We start from the raw sequence: 27805 nt of genomic DNA on the forward strand, positions 1-27805 counted from the left end.
TCGGTTACCTGCTATCGCCTTACCTGTTATGTATTTCAGTTCCCATTATTTCTGAGTTCCCTGGTTTAGTACCACACATATTGAAAATTGACTTATTTGTTCGCATCTACATTATGCACACTGCGAGCAAGTAAACGACATCTATGTAGATGTTTAAAATTTCGACTATGCCCATCATGGCCCCACATCTTGAAGCGGCCCCTCAGGCTATAATCTCCGGCTTCCCCCTACCTGTAGCTAAGGTTAAAGGCAGTGTGACGATCTATAGATGTGTATTCAAAATAGTGTTCGAGGTAAAATTAAGGCCTTGGCCACATAGGTAGGTGCTTCGCTAGTGCTGAGCTAGGTGCTATGCTTATCTACTAAAAACACTACTGTCACATTGCACACTACGTGCTTAGGTACAAATTCATTTGACATTTGGGAGCGCTCAAGTCAACAACGATATGTCACTCTCAAAACTAACCATAAAGCTACTTCTCACAGAGAATTTAAGTTTAAAATTTCGATAGTCTCAAATTCGAACTTGTTGGGTGCATAAAATGTCAATTCATCACATGCGTCATTATTCATACCCTCAAAATATACGGTGTTTGACGTTTGTCATACTGAACAAACATCCACCATCTTGCAAAATCACTAGTTGACACAATAAAAATAACCAACACATTTGTTCGCCGGGAGACTCACTAGGTGACTAAATAATCACGAAGCAATAGTATAGTGTGCGTCCGTTCGCTAGGATATTATGTCACCTAGCACATAGCCACCAAGCAAGGCACCTGCCTATGTGGCCTTAGCCATAGGGTATTTTAGCGATTTTTTGTATTTTTTATTCTTAATTCTTCTAATTTTTAGAAATCATGTATTTTTGATAATAAGAATCTAACATTCTTAAATGTTGTTTGTATTCGGTAACTATAGAATAAAAAATATAATTTAATATCGATTTTATCAAATTGTAATTGTTATAATATTACCCGTAAAGAATGTTTTTTCCTCTTTGATGTCAAAAACTGGATCTCCAGTAGTAGCAATGAATATCAAAGTAAATGTTATCTCAGCATATAATGGTTCCGGATCAGTGCCTTCATCGGTTGCCTTTATTGTTATCTGAAAGCAACACAATTAATCAAAATGATTGTAGTTTTTAAATAAATGGCTATAACTCGCAGTGGCAGTTTAAAACACTCTTTGGCCCAAGCAGAGACGGCTCTACCTTAAGGGTTCGTAGGGACCATCCCCACATCGTTACAGTAGCAACAACAACGGTAGCGAAGGGTGGAGATAGGCTGTTAAGATCCGACATAAACGGTGCACATTAAACTTTGTCAGTCATTCGTATTTGTCTTATTGGACTAAGAGAACAATTTACTGATGGCGTTAGTTAGTTTTTAAAAACCTATTAAACCTTACCGAAACCAAACCATAACAGTTTGGATATGTTATGTAAGACCGATTCGACAAAATATTGCACACTTTTTCATTCATAATTATTTGTTTTATATTAACGATTAAGAATATATATTACACATGTTGTTGGTTAGTTTTTTAAAATTCATTAAGCCCTGCTTGAACCAAACCACAGTAGATAAAAAAATATTATGCTATCTATAAAATATCCAAAGTTATGTATGATTTAATTGCATAATTTTAAATATTTTATAGATAGACGATTATTTTTGACTATTATCTATTATGGCTTGGTTTCGCAGTGTTTAATTGAATTTTAAAAAACTAACCATCGCCGTTTGTACATTGTAGACTGAGTTCAATGAAAACAAATACGAATGACTGAAAGTTTATTGTGCACTATTTATGTTAGATCTTAACAGCCTACCTCCACCCTTCGCCACTGAAGCCCAATCAACCAAGGCACGTACTACCTGCATACTACTCCATATCTTATTTCCTTGTTCAAAGAAAGATTATTAATTATATGTTAATATATTTTATAATTAAATATAAAAAGGTATATCTTTTATATTGGGGGTTCAAAAGCTTTTTCTAAAAGCGACACACCACCGATGTTATGTCCACTATTGCGACACCAAACACGCAGCGTAAGCACCGTAAAATTTCTTTCGATTCATTTGGATTCATTTAATTCAGCAATCATATCTGCTAGTGCTATAGCGTTACTAAGATCAGAATCATAATCCCCTACGTTTAATACAGGTAGATGAACCGCAATGTTTTCATCTTCCCATGTCATATTTAGTAAATAATTACAAGATAAAAAGAACTATTTATATACCACGTTTTTAAATTTTCTGTTGAATCATATAAACTTGACAATTCTATGTATTAATAATTTTGGACAAATAAGGCAATTGTCAACAAATCATTTGTTTGCTATTTTGCAACAAACAAACAAATATAGAATACTGAAATGTCATTTTGATTTCCATAGTAACGCACGTATATATTAATAATTTAATTGCTCGGACCACCCCCTTAACAACCAATAATAGTGGATTGGATTACGGATTTCTTCCGAAATAACTTTTCATACAAAACAGAATTAACTGAAAATGAATTCAATTCTACTTAAAGATAACTAAATGTATTAAAAGAATGCATTGGCATCGTGTTCTGATATATTCTACTACTACTAGTCGGGAAGTTAGTTAAAAATCGATTGCAAGATTTGTACTGGATAAACAACCACCGGACAAACAAGAATACGAGCTAAGAAAAACGTGGTAAAAATAACCTAAACGAAATCAGAAATAGCTATGAAATAAAATTTCGCATGCAATATTAAATGTCTTCAAAGATTTGCAGTAATTATAATTATGCAATGTGAACATTGGGGACAACAAAACCCGATGACGAGGGCTGGCATTGTCATGTAGTGAGAGTCCTCTGCCCATTCCCCGCCTGTCGTATCAGATTATTTATCGACTGAAGAATGAATGTTTTCGAGTAAGTATAGCTAAATATTTACGACACACTGGGGCAGTGATGGCGAACGTATGGCATGTGAATGTTTTATTTTGAACTGAAAAAAAAGTTCCTAAGTAATTTAAAAAAAATACAAAAACGTTTTTCGAATAAATGTACACCCATATAATATTAAAAAACAATGACATAGCCATGCGTGTTTTCTTCGATTTTTAATATTAGTTTAGCGAATAAAATTTACCAATGAATGCACAAATGGAAACGACGAAATTCTTGCATAAATGACAGATCGCATTGAATAAAAAATAGCAGGCAAATATTCTTCAAGAATGGCATTACGTTTACTGTAAATATATAATTGCAAGGTTGGTCCTTAGGCTTTATACGTCACATAATATTATCGCACTGCCCTCATCAGGTGACGGGGAAGCTGCGCCTCGATACCCTGATTTTGATCGATTTGCAATGAATTTTTCTGATGAAATTTATCGGCAGTCATTGAAATATAAACAGCTGCTTGTTATTTTGCCTCAAACATAATCGCTAAAATGGAAAACCGTTTAGTGATTTGGAATGTGTGGTTGAAATGCTTCCATGATTTCTTCGAAAATTTTGAAAACAAAATTATTCAAAGAGTAAAAGATATGCCCTTTGCTAGAAACACGATGAAAAATAGAATCTCAAGAACTTAACTGTAATTTTTAAACTTTTTTAAATAGCATTCTTAAAAACTATTTTTTCATTTTTTTCCCGTATGTAAAACTGCTCGGCACGTCAGACAGTCGAAAAATAATATTTGGGAAATTTTGGCACGCGTACGTAAAAAGGGTTGCCGATCCTACGACTCGCGAATCGCAATTCGTGATACAGCGGATAGAATGGTTGATATTACTTAGGTACTTAATTAAGCTGACGCTACAGACTATTCAAGTCTATGGCCAACTGCACAACCATTCTCCAGGACCTCTGCCCTGAGATCTATCTCTCTCTCTCTTCAGTCTGTGACTCTCTGTCTCTTTGCGTCTTGATGCTGTGCGCCTATCTCCTCCGAGGTCCACCACCTACTGAAGTTACTCCATAAACCAAATAGAAAGATCTAGATTTATCAAATCTAACAATGTGATTACTCATCTGAGTTTTTGCGCCCTCAAACTATATTGGGCTTACATTCCTCCAAGAGCTCACCGTTCGTACGTACGTTCTTTGGTTATTTAACCAGTCCGCGTCCAAGTGGGTAATTTTCGGAAAACTTTATTTTTGAATAGCTACTTGAACAGCCTTCTCTTGTTTCTCCGTTAGGCTCCAGTGCATCTATTCTATACACAAGACTGCTATCTGCAGCTATCGAAGGTAGTTTTGTATATCACTTATTGTAACAATTACAATAAGTTAGTTGTAATTGTTACAATAAGTGCTATGTTTTAACAGCACCTCTCTTGGGTGTGCTAAATTTTAGAGTGAGATAGACAGTTTTGACTGTTTGTAACAATTATAATACTTGGATACAAACATATATATTGGTTTACTTTACCTAAAATCTAATATGATTAACTATTTTTTTTTTATTCAACGAATAAAGAATGTAGCATTCTAATTATTGAACATACATAATTTTGAAAACATTTCTGAGAAAATTATGTATGTTCAATATAATATAAATGTAATGGTACTTATTCATCTTCAATATAATATAAGTACCTAATTATTCTATTTTTATTATGTACTTTGAAAACCTAGTGTCGACTGCATCTTTACACCTCAGCATTTTAGGGTATGCAGAGTTTATATAATATAAAACAATGCTAATTACTTACTTCCACGGTTTCCATTTTGTCGTCAATTTTCTTTTTAAGGCCCAGTTTTCCACGGTTGTCAGTCAAATTTCCAATTTCGAAATATTCTATTGCAAGCTCTGGAAAATCAAAAAAACTTTTTACTAAAACAGAGGCTCAAACACGATTGTCATAATTTATTTTACCATAAATAATAAAATTCTTCAGCGAGTCGAGATGAGTTGCTATATGTATGATATTGCCAACTCCGTTGTGTACATATTTAAATTTAAAAAAAAACTTTTTATTATAACAAAAACTATTGATAGGTACACAATTTCATATTGACATAGTAGGTATATATATCTGGTTATTTAAATCTGAAATGATTTTATATAATATTTAGGTAAAGTTGGTTTAGATCAGGGGTAGTCAACCTGGTCCCTATCGCCCACTAGTGGGCGTTCCAGCTTTCATGGTGGGCGGTAGGGGTTTTAAAAACATTTTCATTATGTGTTCATAAAATTCCCCGTGACAATTTGAATTTTATAAAATTACTATTTGTATCGCCTTCGCATAAGTTTGGTTCACGTTACGTAAGTATTTTGAAATTGAAGGTGTATGGCTGAATGAAAAATCCTTTTACCGCAAATATTGAAGAGGCTGATAGAACTTGCCAAGAAGAACTGTTCGAAATTAAATATGATGAAGAAAGTAAACATAAATTCGATAGTGGTATATGAAAACATATGGCAAAATTAAAAAAAAATGATGATATCCAGTAAGTATTTAGTTTCGCAACTCAGGGATCTCATTAAGAATTTATTTAATTAAATGTAATTTCATTAAACTTCATGGTTATAATATGTATACAAAGTATAAATAAAAAGATAGATTTAAGGGGGGTCATGCTCAGCGTACGTCAAAAATGGAGCTTTTATGCTATTTTCAAAGCTTGATCCTGGACATTCCTTAAACGTTGTAGATAATCTATTTACATAATTTTGAAGCCTTATTATCCTTTATATTTATTTTAAACATTTGATGACTGCATAGAGTATTTTTATTACATAAAATAGTATTCTTTAAAACCTCTCGCTCTAATGTTTTAGAATATAGTCATATTTCAGTACGTCCATGTGAAGTGGTGTTAAGATTTTTTATGTTTATTAATTTTTAAAAGCATTTATAAAACCATTAGTAAAATTTATGTCGACATTATTATAGTGAAATATTTCCAATAAAAAAATATATTGATAATCTCTGATCCTAAATTTGACAAGAATTAGGCATTTTATTATTCAAAAAATGGGCCAGATTTACACATTTAAAGATAATTTTTAAGATACTGATTGTAAGCTATGTCTTTGACCATTCAAATGTGATAAACATTCTACGAATAATGTTTGCTTTATAATAATTATTGACCTAAGAATAAGGTAGTATTTTTTTGAAACCCAGTGGCTAAGCAACAACATACGGCCGTAGCCATAAATTGACAAACGATAAATGAAGTAGGGAGTAAGATCATGGTAACGCGCGTGTTTGAACATGTACCGTTAAAAAAAAAAAAAAAAAAACGGTTAGGTAATGAAAATAGCATAAAAGTTCCATTTTGACGAACGCTGAGCATGTGGGCCGTTAACTACAGTAAGTTGTTTTATAAAGATTTATTCTGCCAAACTTAGCGAAAGTCTGCCATAAAGTATTTGGTAAGTAATTATTATTATATGCTTTAACTTGCTGTAACTCTGTTTTATAAATGTTATAAAGTAAAGTTACTTCCCTACTTTATAAATCACCATTACTGTGGAACCGGTGGGCGGTTAGAAAATTTTACTACTAAGATATACAAAAGTGGGCGGTAGGTATAAAAAGGTTGAATACCCCTGGAATGATTTAGATCATGGATTTTGAATCATGATTTATTTAGTATTGCCCAGAAACATACACTTTTTAAATACGTGGAAAATACCATTGATCGCCTAATAATAATTCTATATGTACCATGGAAATAGATGTATATTCTATATGTACCATGGAAAATACCATTGATCACCAAGTAATAATTCTATATGGTCGATGGTACAGATATTTAAAATCTCAATGGATTGTCATTTGTGAATAATCTTCGTGACTTATGGCATTACTATAATTATTAATACATTTAAGATTCAATACATGCAAGGTGGCCAATTGGATCCGCATATAGATGATACGAACCTTAATATATAAATATGTCTCAATTATGAGACAAGTTACCTCCCCAAATACCAGTTTCCCAATTGAAAAATATATATGGACACAACGTCCCTACAAAGAATAAGAAAATTTAATATTTTACCTGGTCCTATAATTTCAAAATGGACCACACCTGCTTCCAAACCATCTGGATCTTCAGCATGTATATTATTGAATGCAGTCTTGTTCGTATAGTACAGATCCCCGTTCAATGCATATTCCTAAAGTAATATTATCCATAGTAAAAAATAGCACAGGTATAGAAAGAAATAACAAATGGAATAAAGATGTAGCAAACTATATCGTCCACCGGTAAAATTTAGAACTGTAGCGGTCAATGACCTTGGGCCTTATCAGCATTATTTTAACAACGTAAGAATTAGTAAGTCATTTAACTATCGGACTATCGGATTAAGAATATCCTATACGTGTGACATGCTACACTGGAAACGCTCGAAGTTGCAATAATGCAGAGGCCAGCAGATTTCCCAAATGCAAATTATATCAACAATGACTCGCAATTTACCGAAATGAATATTCGCAGTGTATAAATAGCGGGTCATAGTTGATGTCTTAGTCAGTCTCAATTTAAGTATCAACCTTAAGCATGGTCAGTTCAGTAGTCTTAGTGCTAATCTTAATCTAGTCCGATCAGTAATCTCCATGTCAGTCTCCATATAACTCAGCACAGCATCTCATCTACCGCGCCTCGGACCTCGAACCAGTAACGCAACTCTTATACCGACTGTTTACGCTGCAATAAAAACTCGCTCCTCCATTCATCGAAGCAACCTCCGATCCGACTCTCCTCTCTATTCCGGTTCACTCCTACAGCGGTCTCATCCCCCTACAACAAGACCGCATAAAGAACTAAAATTGTCAATCTAATGTACATAATGTATTTTTTTCAAAAAACCAGTATTTTGAATATTTATATGAATTATAACAACAGATCTCAAATAACTGTAAGTTGTGAGTATAGTATTATCATTAAGTGTCCTAATAGAAAAAGTTTATACCTATACAGAATCGGAATAGGTATGAACTTTTTGTATTTTTTGTAGGTATGTATAGTCCAATGACGGCGAGTCTATGACATTGAATTTTGTATCCAATAATTTAATAGGATTTTTATCTCTTATAATATTGTCACGGAGACTTGAAGCTTTTGAGATGTGACTGTATAGACGCATCCTCAAAATTTCTTGGACTGACCGGGTGACAAATCGTCGCTGTAGGATTGGTTTCCCGAATAGACCAAATGTTCAGGAGACGAAAAACAAATTTCATAATCCAATATTTAAATACATGGAGATATTTAAATTGTTGTTTTACAGCATATGAATGATGTATTCATTACCATACTAAGTAATTTAAATAAAAGGATTGTTCTGGTTCATTTAGATACAAAAAAACATTCTGCATTAAAACGTCGATTTCGACAAAAACGGATATTCGGCAAACCAATCTTATAGCGACGAAATGTTGAAGTTCTCAATCGAATGGGGAAGGACCGAGAAGTTCTACGTAGTATCAAAACCAGGAAACTACAGTACCTCGGCCACATTATGAGAGGACAAAAATACACCATTCCCCAACTTGTCATTCAAGGAAACGTCAATGGGAAGCGTAGTAGAGGATGGCGCCGCATTTTGTGGCTTAAGAACCTCCGTGATTGATACGAGTGCAGCTCCACTGTTTCGGGTAGCAGACGAAAAAGATAAGATCGCCTTGATGGTGGCCGACCTCCGCTAGGGGATGGCACAATAAGAAGAATATTGTCCTAAAATCTCTTGGAAAACCATCGAAAAAATTCATAAACTCAATATCGATTATTTTAGATTTTCACTTTGATGTATTACACACACATGATACTAATGTACAGGTTGAATCGAGCACATTATCAAGAAATTTGGTAATTTAAAAGATAATGTTAAAAATTTACTTTTCTATGAAATTTGATTCTGTGCCATTTTCCGGCGACCCTTTGATACGTCACAAGAAAAATCGTCCCTTAAAATTATTTAAATACATACAGTGCTCAAAATGATTTCGTGGAAAAACAATTTGACTGTCTGAGGTAGATAGGCCATGTAAAAATATCTTTAATTATTTCATACAGCCTTATATACCTTATATACATACCTTATATAGTTATATCAAACTCTTTTTTGCTTTAAACTATTATTATATTATACTATACTTATACATGTACTTCCCATCAATAATTATGTCTATAGTTTTAACTAGTTCAGATTATAATATACAACTTTGTAAAAGATTGTTTTGTTTTTATGTTGTAGGTATATAAAAATACAGGATAATAGATTGATCTACAATCTACACCAAGTACCTACCTAATGAAAGTCATTGTGAGTTATTTATCTTACCTTGGCTAATTGAATTTCCTGTTTGTCGACGGGATATGTAAATTTGGGTGTCACGTAATTATACGGATTGACTGTAATTTTGTATGTCTCGTTACTGGATTGCCTGGGGTGTCCTAAATCATAGGCCTGTAAGAAAAATTTAATTTAATTAAATTAGGTATTATAAATATCTCGTGGTGCAGTGCGTAACGCGCTGGCCTTCCATCCCGGAGTTCTGGGTTCGATTCCCGGTGAGGTCAAAATATATTTACATAATCTAATATATAAATTCCTCAAGCCTGGGAGTTTTACCACTATTATTGGGCTTCACGGCCTGCTGTGGTGTTTAACCCATAGCTTACGGGCCGCACAAAATTGTGTTTTGCTAATTACTTTTCAAATGCAAATTAACACGTTAATTACAAAATTAATTAAAAGGGCCCGTAAGCATTGTAACAATGCTTACGGGCCCTTTTAATTATTTTTTTTAATAAAGAAACAAATAAAAAAAACATATATTTTTGACATTAATGATAGATTACTTACGATGGCCGAGCGGCTAACGTGTCAACCTATAATGTCATGGGTACCGGGTTCGAATCCCGGGTCTAGCAAAAAATCTCATGTTATTTTTCAATGTGTGTGTTCCTATGGACCTAACGGCCGCGCTGCGTGCATGGCAGGGGGCGATGGACCCTCCTCTTCTAAGGGCAGACGATGTTGTTGTTTTTTTCCAAATATAAAATGGCGCATGGAGATAACCAGATTGCAGACCATTGGATTTCTAAGATCTTAACCGGACACGGTGATTCTGCCTCCGACCTCTGTCAGCTTGGCCTAATAGAATCCCCGACGTGCCTATGTGGCGAATTGCAGGATGCCGATCACATCCTCTGGGAGTGTCCCCATATTTCGGATGAAAAGGAAGAGCTTCTCAAGTTGTTCAGGGCTTCAGTTGGACCGGTCGGCCATTGTGACTTGGTATCTACTTGGAAAAAATTTTCAGCCGCCTTTCAAAAGTTTGTGACATTTTACGGCAGGCGAGAGGGTCTTTTCTCAGTTTTGTCAAGGAAATGGTGACCTTGAATAGGTATCAAATTAATTTAATAACTTACTTCGATCAGTATGTCATACGACCCCCAATATCCTTTGAGGTCATGTCCACTAATGAGTGTGCCAGTTTTATTGTTAGGGCTTAATATGTCGAACAGCTTCTCGGGAGGCTCGTTGGTATTTTGACTCGTGGAAGTCAAGTCCAGGATGGCATACTGGACTCGAGAGTTGTCGTTGTCAGGTTCGTCAATATCTGGAGCATACACCACTGGACTAAACTCGACGCCCTGAAATCATATTTAATTTTTACAACCACAGTAATCACATAATATAACGAGCTACCCATGAAAGTTTGTCAAGTTTTAGTTATCCAGCACCAACAATATAATGATTATTATATAGCATCGGAAGTATTCCGTTTTCTGAATGAATAATAATCGCAATACTGCCACCGATACTCTTCTATATTACCTTGCACTTTTAAACAATGGTTTTGACTTCCAACACCTGGTATGTAGCAAAGTACACTGTCAAAACCAACTTACCATTCAGTCACTGTGAACTAGAGGAGATATGGAAATACTGTCACAAGTTTGTGTACTCAAGTCTCGGCATGCTACTACCCATACTCAGTACGTGTGGCATAATAAACTTGTTCCAAAAAACCGTTAAAAAAATTGGTTAGGTATATGTTCAAACACGCGCGTTAACATCATTTTACTCCCTACTTCAATTATAGTATGTCAATTTATGGCTACGGCCGTATGTTGTAGCTTAACCACTGGGGAATAGCAAGAGAAATGGCGTATTTAAAAAAAACACTACCTTATTCTTAGGTCAATAATTATTATAAAGCAATCATTATTCGTAGGATGTTTATCACGATTGAATGGTCAAAGACATAGCTTATAATCAGTATCTTTAGAATTATCTTCAAATGTGTTAATCTTGCCCATTTTTTGAATAATAAAATGCCTAATTCTTGTCAAATTTGGAATCACAGAGATTATCAATATAATTTTTTATCGTAAATATTTCAGTATAATAATGTCGATATAAATTATACTGATGGTTTTATAAATGCTTTTAAAAATTAATAAATATAAAAAAAATTTACACCACTTCACATGGACGTACTGAAATATGACTATATTCTAAAACATTAGAGCGAGACGTTTAAAAGAATACTATTTTATGTAATAAAAACACTTTATGCAGTCATCAAATGTTTAAAATAAATATAAAGGATAATAAGGCTTCAAAAGTATATACATATATTATCTACAACGTTTAAGGTATGCCCAGGATCATGCTTTGAAAATAGAAAAAAAGCTCCATTTTGACCCACGCTGAGCACGTCCGCCAAGGTTATTAAAATATTATAGATAATGAGCGCTCCCAGAGCTATTTTTATTTAGCACTATAGCACTGAAGGGAAGAGCTTCTCAACTCGGTCCGACCCTCAGTAGGACCGTTCGGCCATTGCGACTTGGTATTTATGAGGGAAAGTTTCTCAGCTTTCAAAAAGTTTGCGGTATTTTACGGCGAACGAGAAGATCCTTTGTCATCACGGATTGACCGTAATAATTTTATATCAATATATAAATCATGCACTCTTTTGTACATGCCAATCAAAGTCTTGGGAGGTTGCTCCTGCGGCATTCTTGTTGCGCTTGCTCGCGAAGCTAGAGCATGCAACATGTCCTGCGTCACGTATAAATGCCGCACTATGTTGCGTGCACCGTTCGGGGACAGTGCGCAATGTTGCTGCATCACGTAGACTCTACGTCGTGTTGAGATACATTTTGTCCCCTAGTGAAGATGAGGCTTAAAAATACCCGTGTCCGGAAACTTGTACGTATGCAGTTTGCAGTATTACACTTCACGGTGAAATGTTGTATCGGAAATACATGGCCCTATATTAAAGACAGTCCAACCTCTTTGGGTCGTATAGTAGGTACTGACATAAAATTCATGTCTAAATAAAACACGGTTCTTGTCGGTTTACACTTTACAGGAAGCCAGTAGCAAAAAAAATTTGAAAATAGCCGATATATTGGATTTTTTGTTAGGTTAGGTTAGGCTTTCATTCTTGAATTCATGAATTTTGCCAAAATCAGCCATCAAAATTGAATTAATGTTCATATTGAATCCAGTGCAACTGGAGACCGTATAGTAAATACGGTCATTTCTTTCCGATAGAAAGCTCACGGTGAACTGTGCCACGGTGAAATGTTTTACGTACAATTTACATGCAACCAAACATACTATGATGCGGCACTTTGAGCATACTTAAGGGCAACACTCTGTCAATAGTTATCTGTGTCTAATTGATTCCGATATTTGAGAAACTAGATGGAAAACAAGCAGGCTCACCCATTCCATTGATGCTATTTTTGGGACCCCATGTAAAAGCCTTTAGTCCTAAAGGGCGCCATGAGATTTTAAAAGTTTGAAAATCAATAGCTAAGGTCATTTTAGAGAAAACTGCAAATTTCTTCTATGTGTTGGCATAAAGCGGGTATCTACTACTAAAATACCTTTTTCGTGTTTTCCGACATTTTCCAATGGTATGTGTCTGGTGGGGGTAGTTCAGGTGCATTGTCATTGACGTCCAATAGTATCACCGTTACTTCCGTGGTATTAGTCCTTTGGTTTCTGTCTGAAATTTGAAGAGAGTCAAGGCTACGAATATAAAGCTACAGGACAGGTAAACCATCATACGTGATTAAGTTTACAGTGGGTATATTATAAGTGGTTTGTAACTTTCACAGCGCCATTAATGTAGGGTAGTATTTTTTTCATGATACCCAAAAAATACGAAATATATTTATGTAGGTATCTTTTTTAATATGCGCTCAGGTCACATTTTTTTTACAAGAAACACCCGATGCGATATGAAATACTGATGTTGCAGCGTCACGTAGACTCTATGTTGCACGTCGTGTTGAGATACATACAGAGCACACAGAACAGATAATAAATAGAATTCCGATAGGCAATACTCGATTTGATGCATTTTGATGCAGTATTTTGAATGTGTGCGTATCCTACGAAAATGAAACACGCATTATGCACATGCAATAGTGTGTGTGAGTGTATTGATTATTTGAAAAAAAAATACATGATACAAATATTTATAATGTAATAAAAAAGTGGACATACTAGGAATGAGTAAAATTTTATTGTACTTTGCGAGTTTTGAGACAAAATAAAGTAAGTCTCTTAATCTGTCTGTAGGTACACTACACGGTACGAGTACCGATCACTTATTGTAGGAAAGATCTTCACCGAGAGCCATATAAAGAATTGTATGTTTTAGTCTAGTCGCTCATATTACGAAGAAGTCACAGGTTAAATGTTTAATGCTAGGGCAGTTTGGACATATTGTGGCAATCAGGCGACAAAACTAGCGTGTACCTATCGCACGCCTGTCTTTCCAGTTCCGCTCCGGGTAAGTTACGTGTATGCACATGTCCAAAATGTTCCAGCATTGATCTACAACTTGTGATAACGTCTAGCCGTCGCAATGTGCGACTGTCCTAATACATAAAAAAATCTTTATATACCTAAATGGTTATCTCTAAGCAGGGGGGCAAAAAACAAATCACATTTGATACATTTTTCGAATATATTTTTTTGATATTGCAACCATGACTTTCTGAGAAAATTACTGTGGCCATTCCCATCATAATATTTATTTGAATGCGGCGCATTACCACTCAAAATGATTTGTTACTGAAAACAAGAAATCGTTTTGATATCACAAACTGTGGAGATTTAAGATTAAAATCGACCAAATTAGTACCTTACATAAAAACTCCTTGCAGCTCACATCAAGCACAAGGATTGCACTAATTTTCTTCCGAGTTGTCAATCTAATACACCTAATATACATAGGTACTTACTACGAAAGTTAAATTAAAAACAGTAAGGTAAACTTGTCGGTCTCTAACTATGAAATTTTGATAAGGAGATTGTTGAAGTGGAGCATGGCTCAAAAAAGGCTGATCTAAACACTAAAGAGTGATCTACGGCAGTCTGTGAAAATAATTAAATATGTACCTACTTGCTTTATTTTTACATCCAATGGGATTGCAGGTAAATAATTATCGAATCTAGTTTCGATATAAAACAACATTATTGTGTGTTCGAACACGCGACAGTATTGAAACTTTTTGTTTGGACACGCTGTCGTCCACTTTTATGCACGTGGTTCTTTTTACATACCTAATTGAGTGAGTATGCGAAGATTTAGCTATTGAAAAATAAGTGTGAACCGTCGATTTTTATTTTGTTATTATTGAAATTTCCATAGTCGCGTATTTGTGCCAGGTAGAGTAGGTATACATTTTTTAACTTTGCACTTTTTTGCATTCTTTACTACGTCCTTTGATACGTCATATACGATTTGATACATTCTTTGATACGTCTCTTTGCCTGATTACCTCGCATAAAATTAGATCAAAATATGATATTTTCTTGTATTAATATATGTAGTGACATACTCCTGGACTTCCCGTCTTCAATGGGGAGCCGGAATAAAGTTTTCTAGGCCTAAGCGTGCAGCTTGGTCACATAGTCAATTAACAGAATATGAAAGACTTATGACGTATCACTTGGCTATCTGGATAAAAAGGAATATGTTAGATTTAGATTGCTAATTATAGTATGTACCTAGATATAAAATTTCAAACTAATTGCTTTAAGTGTAATATTAAGATTTATACCATTAAAATTGTAATTAATTTAGTAATAGGAATAGTTTGTAAATCTATGTATGATTTTGTTTTATGAGTTTGAAAGAGATGGGTGTAAAAGATGTAAGAGTGGAAGAGAGTTAGCATGAAAGTTCTTTTGTAGTGACTGTACTCTCACGCGAGAATTTTTAAACATTTAATGAGGCAGTCGGAAGAAACACGAGTTGCGAGTGGACGCAAGTCAAATTCGTGTACTCGGCGCCAAAAATAAACTATTGTTTCAATTATTAGCATTAAGTATGTAGAAAAGAAAATCACTGAAAATATAAATTATAACCAAAACAAAAGAAAAAGACTTTTCATTTAACCTAATTTTTTTTGTGAATCCTGAGTTCGACACAGTAGTAATAAATTAATAGACAGATAATATATGTAAAAAAAAATATTTTTAGAATAATATATTACATCCTAGAGCCGGAGTGCAAAGTTATGAAGCATATTATTATACTCTATCGACTTTCTGCGTGGTTAACCGGCTGACTCGAATACTGCAAGGAATCAAAGTAATCCACCTTCTAAAGAAACTGTGTACACCCGATCCTCTTTTTGCACGGCTTTTCTTTGCACGATTTCGAAATAACACGGTTTAGAAAAAGTACCGATTATTTTTTATTTATACATTTTTTTGCTTTAACATGGCTTAAAAATATAAGAATAAAAATACATATTATGTATGTACATATTTTATCAAAAAATTGAATTGCAATGGACCGCACGCCACTGGTGCATACATATGTTGTCACCGGATGCCGCCTAGACATACATACGCACATTCATGGCGTCACTAGTCAGTCACTTCGGGTTCGATACGAAACGCGTGCTTCGGCGTCAGCGTCATGAAATATTTTCAGCAATGAGTAATTTTTCTCCAGCGAAAAACAGCAGTAAATAGCCACGTTTATTGTCAAGCAGCGACACTGAATGGATATATTTATCTGTGCTAAATTTAATTTAAATCGAAAACTATGTATTTTTATGTAAGTATATATATTTTTGTGTATAAATATAAAATAAATTCGATTTATTTTTGTGTTCAAGAATTTTGTATTTTGAGTTGATTTTAAGTAAATGATCCTATCTACCATTTTTGTATGGTCACCCTATCTTTTTTAACAAGGATTTATTTTGCGCGGTAGTATTTGGAGCGTATCCCTCCGTGCAAAAAGAGGATCGGGTCTACACCAGCCGGATTAAGTTGCTGTACAGTGTGTAAAAAAGTTTAATGTGAAGATAGTAGTAAGTATATCAATCAACTCACCGCCTTCCTGGTTAAAGTTATCTTGGAGATTGAGATAAATAATGTGAAATGTCACGCCGTGGTCTCTGTCCAACACTTCTCCTTCTTTCAAGTCAACGTAGACTAATCCATTTTTCTTCACAGAGAACAAGTTCTTCAATGTAGGATGTTCCTTGGTGTTGATTGAGAAAGCGATATCATGGTACATAGCTGAAATTATAATTTTATAATTGTGTAAGTATGTACTACACTTTTTAATGTTTTTATGCTAAAGAAAGGATGTTTGTGATCATTAAATTGATGTGAAATTATGATCACAGAATAAATTCAATCGATACTATCGACCGAAGGTACTTGATGGCATTTGAATTCAAATTCTAATGGATTTAAATTTAAGTGGGATTAAACACACTTTAACTTTAAATATAAAACAGTGATAAACAATCCGTAAACACGTAATCGTCAAAGAGATTACGGATTCTTTTCTCATTGTATGACTATCGATAAAAGTGTTGGCATGTTTGATAACTTGATAATTTAATATAAATTATTTATTTTCATATCAACATAATGTAGTTAGGGAAAGTGTACACTTTGTATAACTTTGCACTTTTTACTACACTGATAGGTAGGTACCTACGCATCTTTGTCTGATTACCTCGCATATAATTAGATCAAATGATGTTCACTTGTATTAATAATATAATATGTAGTAATAAATAAATAAATAGATAATACCTACGAGTAAGCATTTATGTAAAAAAAATATTTTTAAAATAACACCATTGTCATCCTAGAGCCGGAGCGCAAAGTTATGAAGTGAAGTCTACTTAGGTAAAACGTTGGGTTTTATTATTACTCCACTAATACATAACAATTTATTAATAACGTGCGCACACAGAAAAATTGCTCATGATCATTAATATTTATTGCTTTCTTAACAAATTTTAGCAGATGTTATTGACTTCCGCATTTACCCCGTGGGCCCACGTATTTTTCCGGCTGAACACCTAGCCTGCAGCTATATACACCGGTACTCACCTACGAGTTATTGCAACATATCACACTGATAAGCGGCTATCGAATGCACGTGCCCTAACGGTTATAATTATTAGAATCGTTAGTGTCCGTTTGTCTCGTCCGCGCGGTCTTATCTTTGAGACATACCGTGACTGAATATTACAGCAAACATCGGATGCTCCTGATGATTTCACTAATTCACGAGAGTCACGTGATCATGCATGCCGTAGAATGCTGGGGGGAGTGGGGAGACCTTTTAAGAAAGCTATTCGACAGCCAAATCATCCGGCTCATGATTTTCAGTCATGAGGTTTTGACAAAGAAGAAGAAGTATTATATTCTCTTCGCCTAAATAATTTGTAAGCCCACGCCCATGATGACCGCGCGGCTTAAGCGTCGGCCTATAACGTCGTGGGTCCCAGTTTCGAATCCTGGATCTGGCAAATACACATATTATTTTTCAATTTGTGTTTGAGCCACAGTATGGACCTAATAGGTTGAGCAAGTGGCTGACATCCATTTCTCGTAAAAACAGAAATCTGTTAATACAAACCTCAACACTTATTAGGATCGGACATGGTCATTATTATTAAATAATTTGTATTTGTTTCGTTCCTCGGAGGGAATCTGACCGTGTCCGGAAACTTGTACGTATGCAGTATGCCGTATCACACTTCACTGTGAAATGCTGTATCGGAAATATATGGCCGTATATTAAAGACCGTCCAACCTCTTTGGACCGTATAGTACTGACATAAAATTCATGTCTAAATAAAATACGGTTCTTGTCGGTTTACACTTTACAGGAAACCAGCAACAAATAAATTTTGAAAATAGCTGATTTATACTGGATTATTTGTAATGTTAGGTTAGGTTTTTATTCTTGAATTCATGAAATTTGCCAAAATCAGCTATGAAAATTGAATTAATGTTCATATTAAATCTAATAATATTGAAGACCGTATAATATACGGTCATCTCTTTCCGATAAGAAAGCTCACGGCGAACTATGCCACGGTGAAATGTTTTACGTACAATTTACATATAACCGATTCTGACGACTGGATTCGTTGCAGGCAATGACATTATTAATTATTATTATTAATGTCATTGGTTGCAGGCACTACCATTAAAAGCTCAGATAAGTCAACGAGAATTACACGTCTTATTTGGTGCCTATATTTATTGTTAATACTAATAAGTAATAATATTAAAATGTTGCTTACGATCTCTGTCGATGTCCTTTGATAGCACTTCTACAATTTCCTCATTGGTTGCGTTCTCATAAATTTCTCTTGTGTTATTGAATTCGCCATCCAGAGTAAATGGTGTTTTATTGTTTGTATCAATCACGCTGATTACCATCTGAAAGTGAAAGGGTGAGGATTACAGCATGATTGTATTATTACCCTAATCAATTTTAAATAAGGTGGGTATTTTAGGCATAAAGAACCACTCGGTAATGATATCCAAAATAAATTTTTCGCTTCGTCAATTCATCAAGTCAGTCGCTTATGTCTTTTGAAAACATTAACATAGCGAAACCGGTCGAACATTCAAGGTTCGCTAGAGTGGGAAAAAAACATGTCTCAACGACAGCGTTCCTGCGGCCATTTTTTACGCATAAGCCAGCTCGCACATCAAAAGTCATCTCGCCTACAACGCCTCGAATACGTCGATGTGACGTCATCGTAATTCGCAAAACACACGTTGCCAAATGGAGCTCCGCAGTTTGGTCGAATGCGACTGTTTCGTTTGAAAAAAACATCTGCTGTTGCAATCGTATGCTTCTCGTGCTCCGAGTCGAAGACGCCAGGTCGCATACAAACACCTACGAATTGATCATTGCTATACCAGCTCGCCGATTCAAATATCTATCTATACGTTTCGAATGCTACACGCGACTGTCGCTAGGTAGATGTGCGCGGTCTTCACAAGCAACACTGGATCGCCGTTCGTTTGATTTATGGCTGTGCGGCACACGAGGCGAGTTTAGATGTGAGAGCCGACTAACTCTGTGAGATCTCAGATGATCCTGATGTTAACCTTATATTTTATAAATTCATTCAATTAACACTAAATCAGAAAACTTGTTTTTCACCAATTTCGACCAGAACCACAATCGCTGATAAACGTAGTTCTACGTTCACAAACTCTCCGACTCACTTCGCTAATACGCTGAATAAAATGTTCCCAATATAGTTGTAACATTTTCAAGGATGACCTCATGCTATCTGTGAATTCTCTCCTGGATCCCGAGTCTGGCAAATTCATATGCTCTTTTTCAATATATATTTTGACTAGAGTATGGACCCTATATGTTGAGCAAGTCGCTATCATCCATTTTTCGTAAAAATAAACCCTGTGGAGGCTAATATTATTCATTCATAAGCGTCAATGACATTGAGCTACTTTACGACCTGCTTGTTGGCGAATATACAATCTGCCTCCAAAGTCGTTCAGTGTCATCATCGAACAATCTAACAAGCAGATTGTAAACAATCTACCGAGAAAAGTTGAAAGCCGGTCAACTTTATGCCAGCGAATAAAAAAGTCGAGCTGCCAAAAGTCAAAAGTTGCGATTATCGAAATGTCTTCCGATAATCCTACAATTTTGTGTTGTTTATATGTAGACTTGCATAAAATAATAGACCAATGAAAACAACACAAGTTTTACGTTTTCTTTTATGAATTTCATAAATACAAATAAAAAAATAATTTATAAATTTCTCATTTTCTAATGTGTAGTTGCGTGCCAATGGAGCGCCGGCTTTACACGCTACACGCCGGCGTGTGGGCCTACTGCGTCTGCGCAGTAGAGCGTAGTAGCAACCTCCCGGTAAAAAAACGAACTACGTTCTGTCAAATTAGTCGCTAGCTTGTTGGCTTCTCAGCGAATGGAAAATTTTGTGTGTCATCATCACAATAGCTGAATCGCCCGCTTTTAAATTCGCCAACAGCTTGTAAAGTAGCCCAATGTCATTGACGCATTAAAGATCTACCATCGTAAGTTGGCAGCCGGTTGAATTTGAAACTAAAATTGTCTATCGAGGATAAATTTGTTACAAATGCCATTTAATTTTACAACATGTTTCTCGAATTATGGATTGCATAATATTTGTACAGAAATCTACTACCAATAAAAAATTATAAATTACCATTTTTTTGTTAGTTATAGTAATATTCTCAATGTCATACTAGCGCCCTCGCTGAAATGCCAATTTATGATGGTAGATCTTTAGTATCGGATATGATTTTAAAAAAATCACAAAAAAGATATTTTTTCTGTGGCTACCAATTCAACCAAAATAAACACATTCCAGAAATGTCTGAAAAAGTGATACAATACTTCATGTTCATATATTCATAAAGTTCATAAAGGTCCATCTAGTTATAATAGTCTAAACTCAAATTCACGGACGCTACCTTTATAATATCACATCTTATCTTATTAGAGAAATATGTACAAACGAAACAATATGTCTCATTCTAAAAATCTCTAACCAAAATTAGTATTTTCATGTCCGTGCCCATCTGTCTGAAGAACATTTTGAAGTCACTTACGATCTTTATAATTTAATATTATCCAACTATTTGACAAGTCATTTCAAAATGCTTTATTGCACCAAATGTAGGTACCTACTACTTGTCTAAGTAGCATACGTTGAATTTTGCTTTAAAAAATCAAAAAATGAAACTCAAAATAAATACGAAATCGAAGTACTTAATGTCTAAATGTACTGTTAATATCTCTACCAGCGCATAATATTCTATAGACAAGACTGCTTTATAATAGGGTAGGCAAGTATCGAAATATTAACACTTACAATTACACAACAGTTACAACAACACAAAAGTTGTAACAATTACAACTAACTTATTGTAATTGTTATAATAATGCTAATACTTGAATACTTTCCTACTCTAGATAGCGACCAAAAGCAGTCTTGTGTATAAGATGCGCTGGAATAAATAATAAAATCATTGATCAGCATTATTTTCCAAAATTTCTTGTGAATAATCTTCTATATTATCATGTACTTATCTGATTTTCAAGTATCAGACAATGGAATTACGTGTTTAAATTATTTATTATTTGCAGTGAGTTATGCTTATGGTGCCATAATTATAGAGATTGCAATACCGAATGAAAATACCAATACCAGTTGGTTGAGCTTTTTAAGTGGACTGTAATTATTTTGAGGGAAGGTGAGGAGGTCGGATCTAGGGGTGGGGGTGATAGAACAGAGTGGTAGACACTGACCTTTGTGATGATATTGTATGATGGCTCCGTGGTCTGGTTTCAACTTTCGCTCTCGCGGTATAGTTGTTTTGGGTCACCCGGTTCGTACACTCCCGCACTTTGTGACACAGTTTTATGGATTATATGTGAGGGTGTATGAATGATGATGATAGATTCTGAATGAGTCTGTATCTTTTGAGTCAATCACTTCAGCGACGGAAAGCTATTAGAAGCCCGCACACGCCCGCTGTCGAGTTGCAACTGCATGTTCCTTGTAACACCGTCTCTCATGATCCGTAATTGCTTATTGGTTATGTGGTAACAATAACACTGGGGATTAGGAGGTGGGTGAGGAGATAAGGAGTGGAATGGGAACATAAATGGCCCAACCACCAGTATTTTGGTATTGGTATTCACTCCAAAAAATATAATATGTAAAAATCTCTTTTAAATATCAATATTTCGGTATCGAAAAATACTGGGATACCAGTTTTGAAATGCCGGTATTGTAATCCCTAGCCACAACAGCATGAATGTATCTGAACATTGTCATATGTGATCAGTGATCACTGATTAGTGATTACTGATCATATTGAAAATAATAATCATATTCGTACCTCGCCACCTGTATTAAAGCAGTTAATTTCGGTGTCGTTATCGGGCAGGCAATCGGATGCAGTGACGTCGTAATACAAGAAGTACCTAGGTGGGATGTCAGCATCGATAGCTCGATCATTCTGTACTTCTATTTGTCCAGTTTTCCTGTCGATTTTTAATAAATCCGGAGGAGTACCATTTCGTGGTCTGTGAACAGAATTAGGAATCATTTTACAGTTAGTTCGTTACCTCGTTTCTACATAGCCATAAGAGGAAAATAATTCTTTGAGTAATCACATTCCATCTGGCATCAAAAGAATGATTCGATTGTTCTATTATTCATCTGAAGTTTTCCTACTTCACCTGTTTGCCAATATTTATAGTGCTCTAAAGTCGAAAAAGAAGCTTAGAAACAACCACTCTGTCTCGTGGAAATTTCCTGGGTTATAAGAAAAAAATATGAGTTAGGTGCATATTTCTCTTAAAAGTTAATACGAATGCATGCTAAAACATAATATTAATGACATTTCGTAAACTTTATTTCTATAACCAATAATAAGAGTTTTTGTTATTTTACTAGCATTCTTTTTAGGCGAATTTAATTTTTGATGAACCCATCCCGTAGCACATTTTGAACATTTAAACGAACATGGTCAGTTAGCAAAATCTGTCGAAATCACCAGAACAATAATCAGGTCACCTCACGTTGAACCGCATTGCATCGACACCTGCATGACTCAGTGAACGTTCTGTTCTAAATATTATGTATGTAATATCGCAAGTAATTTTAACATACGCACACGTAGAAACTATTCAAATTGATTGAAATTAACATGAATAATACTTAATTCAAAATCTTAATACATTTGAGTTGGCACCCTCCATCATTGAATTTAGAGAGATGGTGATCGTTCAAAATATTATGCAAAATGACGAAACCATAGACTAAATGTGTCGCCGTGACAGTACGCGACGTGCTTCTCAATATAATCACAACTTAATTGTCATAGAGTCAAGAGCCACCATGTTACCGAGCGGCAAATTAGACATTTTCTCTTCAGAATTCAATACGATACTTATCTGATCTTTCCTACTGATAATATTCTTTGAATTATAATATTTTTGTTTTACGTTTCAATCTATAATTATTAATTATTATAACTAACATAATATTATCACTTACAAAATTATAAAAACTAGTTCAGGTAAATTATTGTGCTAATCTTTAAAGCGAAAGGAAATCACTGTCAGATACATGCATTGTTTTTAAAACTTAAAAATACATTTGCTATCATTTTTATTATGTTTTACAAAACCTCTATGAATCATTGCATTACCTACCCACCTACCCACTTACATGCTCAAAACAAAATCTTCTAAATACTCTGTCTGTGAATTCACATACATTTAACCAGGTCTCCCCTACTTACTCCATATAATATGAAATTTGATTGAACATCGGCCCATCAATGTCTGTGGCGAGGATGGATCCTACAACCACACCCTCCTCAGCTGCCTCTCGCGCCACGCGGTCGGTTTCCAAACTTCCGTTCACCCATTGTGGAGCATTGTCATTCAGATCGATGATAATTAGAGTCAGGGTACCTGAAAAAACCACGAAAATCAATATTAGTTCATTCTATTATCTAGGTATAATATGAGGCACCAAGAACAAACGACTTTTTATCGTTGTAGTACTTGCGTTTATATACCTATTTACGAAGAGCTCATTAACCCTTGTCGTTGGTCTAAGGCAGAGGTAGTCAAATTGGTCCCTATCGCCCACTATAGGCGTTCCAGCTTTCATGGTGGACAGTAGGGGTTTTAAAAACATTTTCATTATGATTTCATAAAATTCACTGTGACAATTTAAACTTAAGAAAATATGTATATATAATAGAATAAGTATAGAATATTGACAAACTTGAACTACTTCGTTATAATCTTTTGAAAAGAGAATTTCATCACTTTCCTGAATTGTCATCTATAAGAGATGATGTAGCGCCAAAGGATATTGACAGATTCAGTAGCCACCTCAACGAACTTAAATTGGAAATGGAAGAACGATTTGAAGATATTTTGAAATTGAAGGTGTATGACTGGGTGAAAAATCCTTTCACCGCAAATATTGAAGAGGCTGATACAACCTGCCAAGAAGAACTGTTAGAAATTAAATAATATGATGAAGAAATTAAAAATAAATTCGATAGTGGTGGATATGAAAACCTATGGCATAATAAAAAAAATGCCTGTCTTATATCCAAATATGTGGAAAGTAAAGTTACTTCCCTACTTTATAAATCACCATTACTGTGGAACCGGTGAGCGGTTAGAAAATTTTACTACTAACAGAAATACAAAAGTGGGCAGTTAGTATAAAAAGATTTAATACCCCTGGTATAAGGGAAGAAACGGACAAACATTAACAGGAATAAATAGGAGTTATAAGGTAGTTTCTCCTTCAAGATGACAGAGTCAGTACCTACTGCAAAATATTTTATTTTTTATATCTATGCAGATGGATCGACTGGTTTGGAAAATCTGCTGTCATGGAGATGTAGAATTTTTTTAAAACAGTTGAAAGACGTGGTCGTAGATGGTTTCCACTTCAAATCTTTATGGAGAAGTTCATTCAATTACCTAATATCCACTGTTAAAACTTTTATATTAAAGTTACCGGTTGCTTCTTCAATATTTTCACCAATAGTTTCCTATAAAATAATATAAAAATTTCACCTGGCGAATAAAAAAAACATTCATGGACCATGATACATCCCTACAAATGAGTCGTATAGTATCAAAAGTAGATCTGTGCGTTATTCATCATTTCGAGAAAATTACGAAAAACGTTTTGTTGGGTTTTTTAGTGTTATAATAGCATGAAATATGTTTCTACATTTAGAAATTAGAAATTCAACAGTTCTACTTTTGTTTTCAAAGTATTGAACAGTTCTAATTTTGATACCAAGCCCTATTTTCCATCACAATTTTATACCACACAGATATGATTTTGATTCGAATATATATTGCTAGTTGTATATTATGGTTACAAGAATAATTTGGCACATGATATATTTGCGACAGTTCTACTTTTGATACTGTACGACTCAAATACTGAACTAATTATTTTTAAGCATAGCAAACGAAATACGGAATCGATGACTCACGTGGGAAGGCCTCATTGGCACTCGAGCCATGTTTTGTCCACGCAAGATAGGTATCTGGCGTGTATAAAAATATAAAGTAATGCGATCAGATAGTAACTGAGAATGTCTCGATAACTTAATGTATTTAATTAAAAAGCGAATGAATATTAAAAAAAATCTAAATATACATGTAATTATTACGGTATACCTACTAATAGGTACATTTTTTTTAAATCAGTCATTTTACACTTTTATTTATTTGATATTTAAAACTATCCGACACAACCATATTTTGTTTTATTCATAAGCTGGTGTTGTTTAGAGAAACAGTGCCTTGAAACCCTGCGATTTTTTTGTGTTTTAATCAAGTTTCCTCTTAAATTAAGGGATAGTCTTTTCAGAGTAGGTAACTCATGGCCCCCACAAGCATTGATAATCAATACCCACAAGGGAGGGCTGATAGGGCTCTAGCCTGAGGGCCCGAGTTCAGGAGGGGCTGTCGTGGCGGGTCGACCAGATAAATGAGTTCAACACACATCACAAATTTGCTGTAATAGCAAAAAAAAGTTGCATGCGGGCGCTATTTTCCTTCAGGGTTATTATTTTTTTTAAATATGAGGTTGTGCAATTCAGTTTTTGTTTTGTTTGTGTGTCGACAACTCCATAAATCAAGTAAATGTGTTAAAAAATACAAATAAGCATTAAAAATACACCGAATTCCTTTAATTTTATCTCGAACACTATTTGGAAAACACTACTGTTGAGTGTTGAGAGCGATACATAGAGGGGCCCAAAAAGATTCAGGCTTGGGGGCCCGCTTCAGGATGTGAGGGCCATGAGGTACTTGCCTAACTTCACCATACACCTATTATCTAATGGCAGAGTAGTTTACTACCTTCAGTAGAGTTGTCTCCTATTTCCTGCATACTGTCTGTCAATACTATTGTTAAATAAAGCACTTCAAACATTTCAAAGTCGATGGTAACATTAGGCCGTATCTCCTTCGCTACGAGATGACCCTTCGCCACTCCTTTCACGGCTTCGTCCGGATAAAATGTCTGAATTTCAACACATCTGTAAAATAGATAAACATTTTTAATTCATCCATTCTGACTGTGGCAGTTTTACGTAGGTCAAGTGACCTAATAAGTTTGAAGGACCTCTTTAGCCGTGGACATTTTTGAAAGCCTTTGCCATAAACTACCATTGAGTGTTCAAAAATAGCAATAATTATATTGGCAGGATTTTTTTATGCTTTTTCAAGCTTTTTCAGATGAAGTACATCATAATATGTAGGTTATGTGACTTCTGAGACTTCTGTTCTTAAAGTTATATGGATTGGTACCTACCGTTCGTCCCATTCTTTCAATTTGATCAAGTTCATTGATGATACATACACTATGCCAACCTTAATATTAATTGCTAATTATTGTATCATTGAATTAAATATGTATATGAATTAATATTCGAAATGACATAAATTTATTTATGCAGACGAAACTATTTTGACGCCATTTTGGAATGAATTGAATATTTCGCTTTCAGTGACACATGTAAACAAAAAATAAATGCAATAATAATATATTATGATGACAGTACTCAGGAGCGCAGAGCGCAGAACTTTTGGAATCATCCACAGTGAACACAAAATGATCAAAAAGTAGAACCAGTTGAACTGCATTCACTTTTGATTCCAGTTGATCACTTTCGATGATCCGTTGATGAATATACGTTCACGCTGGGGATGATTCCTCCGCTATGATTGTCAAAAGTGAATCATGTAAACGGGGCTTTAGCTTACTCCATTTCCACGTCTTTAACCCGACTTCATTAAAAATATGTATAAATTGTTAAAAAGCCAATAATTGTACCTAGTGTTTTTATTGCTATATAATTTTATTGCGAGGTTGCAAAAATCCTGCAGCAAATATTTTCTTTACCTTTTTGGGAATACTTTTTATGGTTGCGTTGTATTTTTAAAAAGAAATAAGTGGTTAACATATTCTTCTTTACTGATAGAAAATATTTTAATTTCATTTAAGAAAAGTGATTTATATGCTCCCTGATATTATGTATTGAATGTCGAAACTCTCGACTCGAACTCGAAATGTTAATCAGATTTTTTTACGAATAAAAATCTAACTTAGTAGTGTGGCTTAGATTTTCAATCCTTGCGTACAAATTGTGGAAAAATAGATTTGTTGCAATAAAATAAATCTTACCCCACATATTCATTCTCGTTCACAGGCCGCCCTTGTTTTGTAGCATAACTAGTTTTCCAATCGATTGAGAATAAAATGTTTGCCGTTGAATCAACGTCTTCGCCAAAAATCTCATCTGTTATCAGAAATCCATCTGGAACATTTTCTTCTACACTAGGTGTTTTTTTAGGCTGAAAATTTATATTTATAAGATGGTTTTATTTATTTATAACTTAGAAACACTTTGGTCACACGTTGG

General features: G+C 34.6%; 1 protein-coding gene across 1 annotated transcript in view; it reads right to left on the minus strand.

The window, feature by feature from the left end:
- Positions 1–27805, minus strand: part of LOC147073411 (cadherin-AgCad1-like) — a 70436-nt gene that overhangs the window by 19874 nt on the left and 22757 nt on the right. Inside the window, exons 11-22 of the mRNA XM_085945646.1 lie at positions 27568–27737; positions 26241–26419; positions 23630–23804; positions 22220–22406; positions 18586–18724; positions 16361–16549; positions 12883–13004; positions 10405–10629; positions 9311–9436; positions 7024–7141; positions 4722–4819; positions 981–1113 (exon numbers count right to left, since the gene is read on the minus strand). Of these exons, the coding sequence (XP_085801772.1) occupies positions 981–1113; positions 4722–4819; positions 7024–7141; positions 9311–9436; positions 10405–10629; positions 12883–13004; positions 16361–16549; positions 18586–18724; positions 22220–22406; positions 23630–23804; positions 26241–26419; positions 27568–27737 (1861 nt within the window). The remainder of the gene's footprint in view (positions 1–980; positions 1114–4721; positions 4820–7023; positions 7142–9310; positions 9437–10404; positions 10630–12882; positions 13005–16360; positions 16550–18585; positions 18725–22219; positions 22407–23629; positions 23805–26240; positions 26420–27567; positions 27738–27805) is intronic.

This window comes from Rhyacophila brunnea, unplaced genomic scaffold, assembly GCF_057557595.1.
Source record: "Rhyacophila brunnea isolate RB1 unplaced genomic scaffold, BYU_Rbru_1.0 scaffold_18, whole genome shotgun sequence".
Taxonomy (NCBI): Eukaryota; Metazoa; Arthropoda; class Insecta; order Trichoptera; family Rhyacophilidae; genus Rhyacophila; species Rhyacophila brunnea.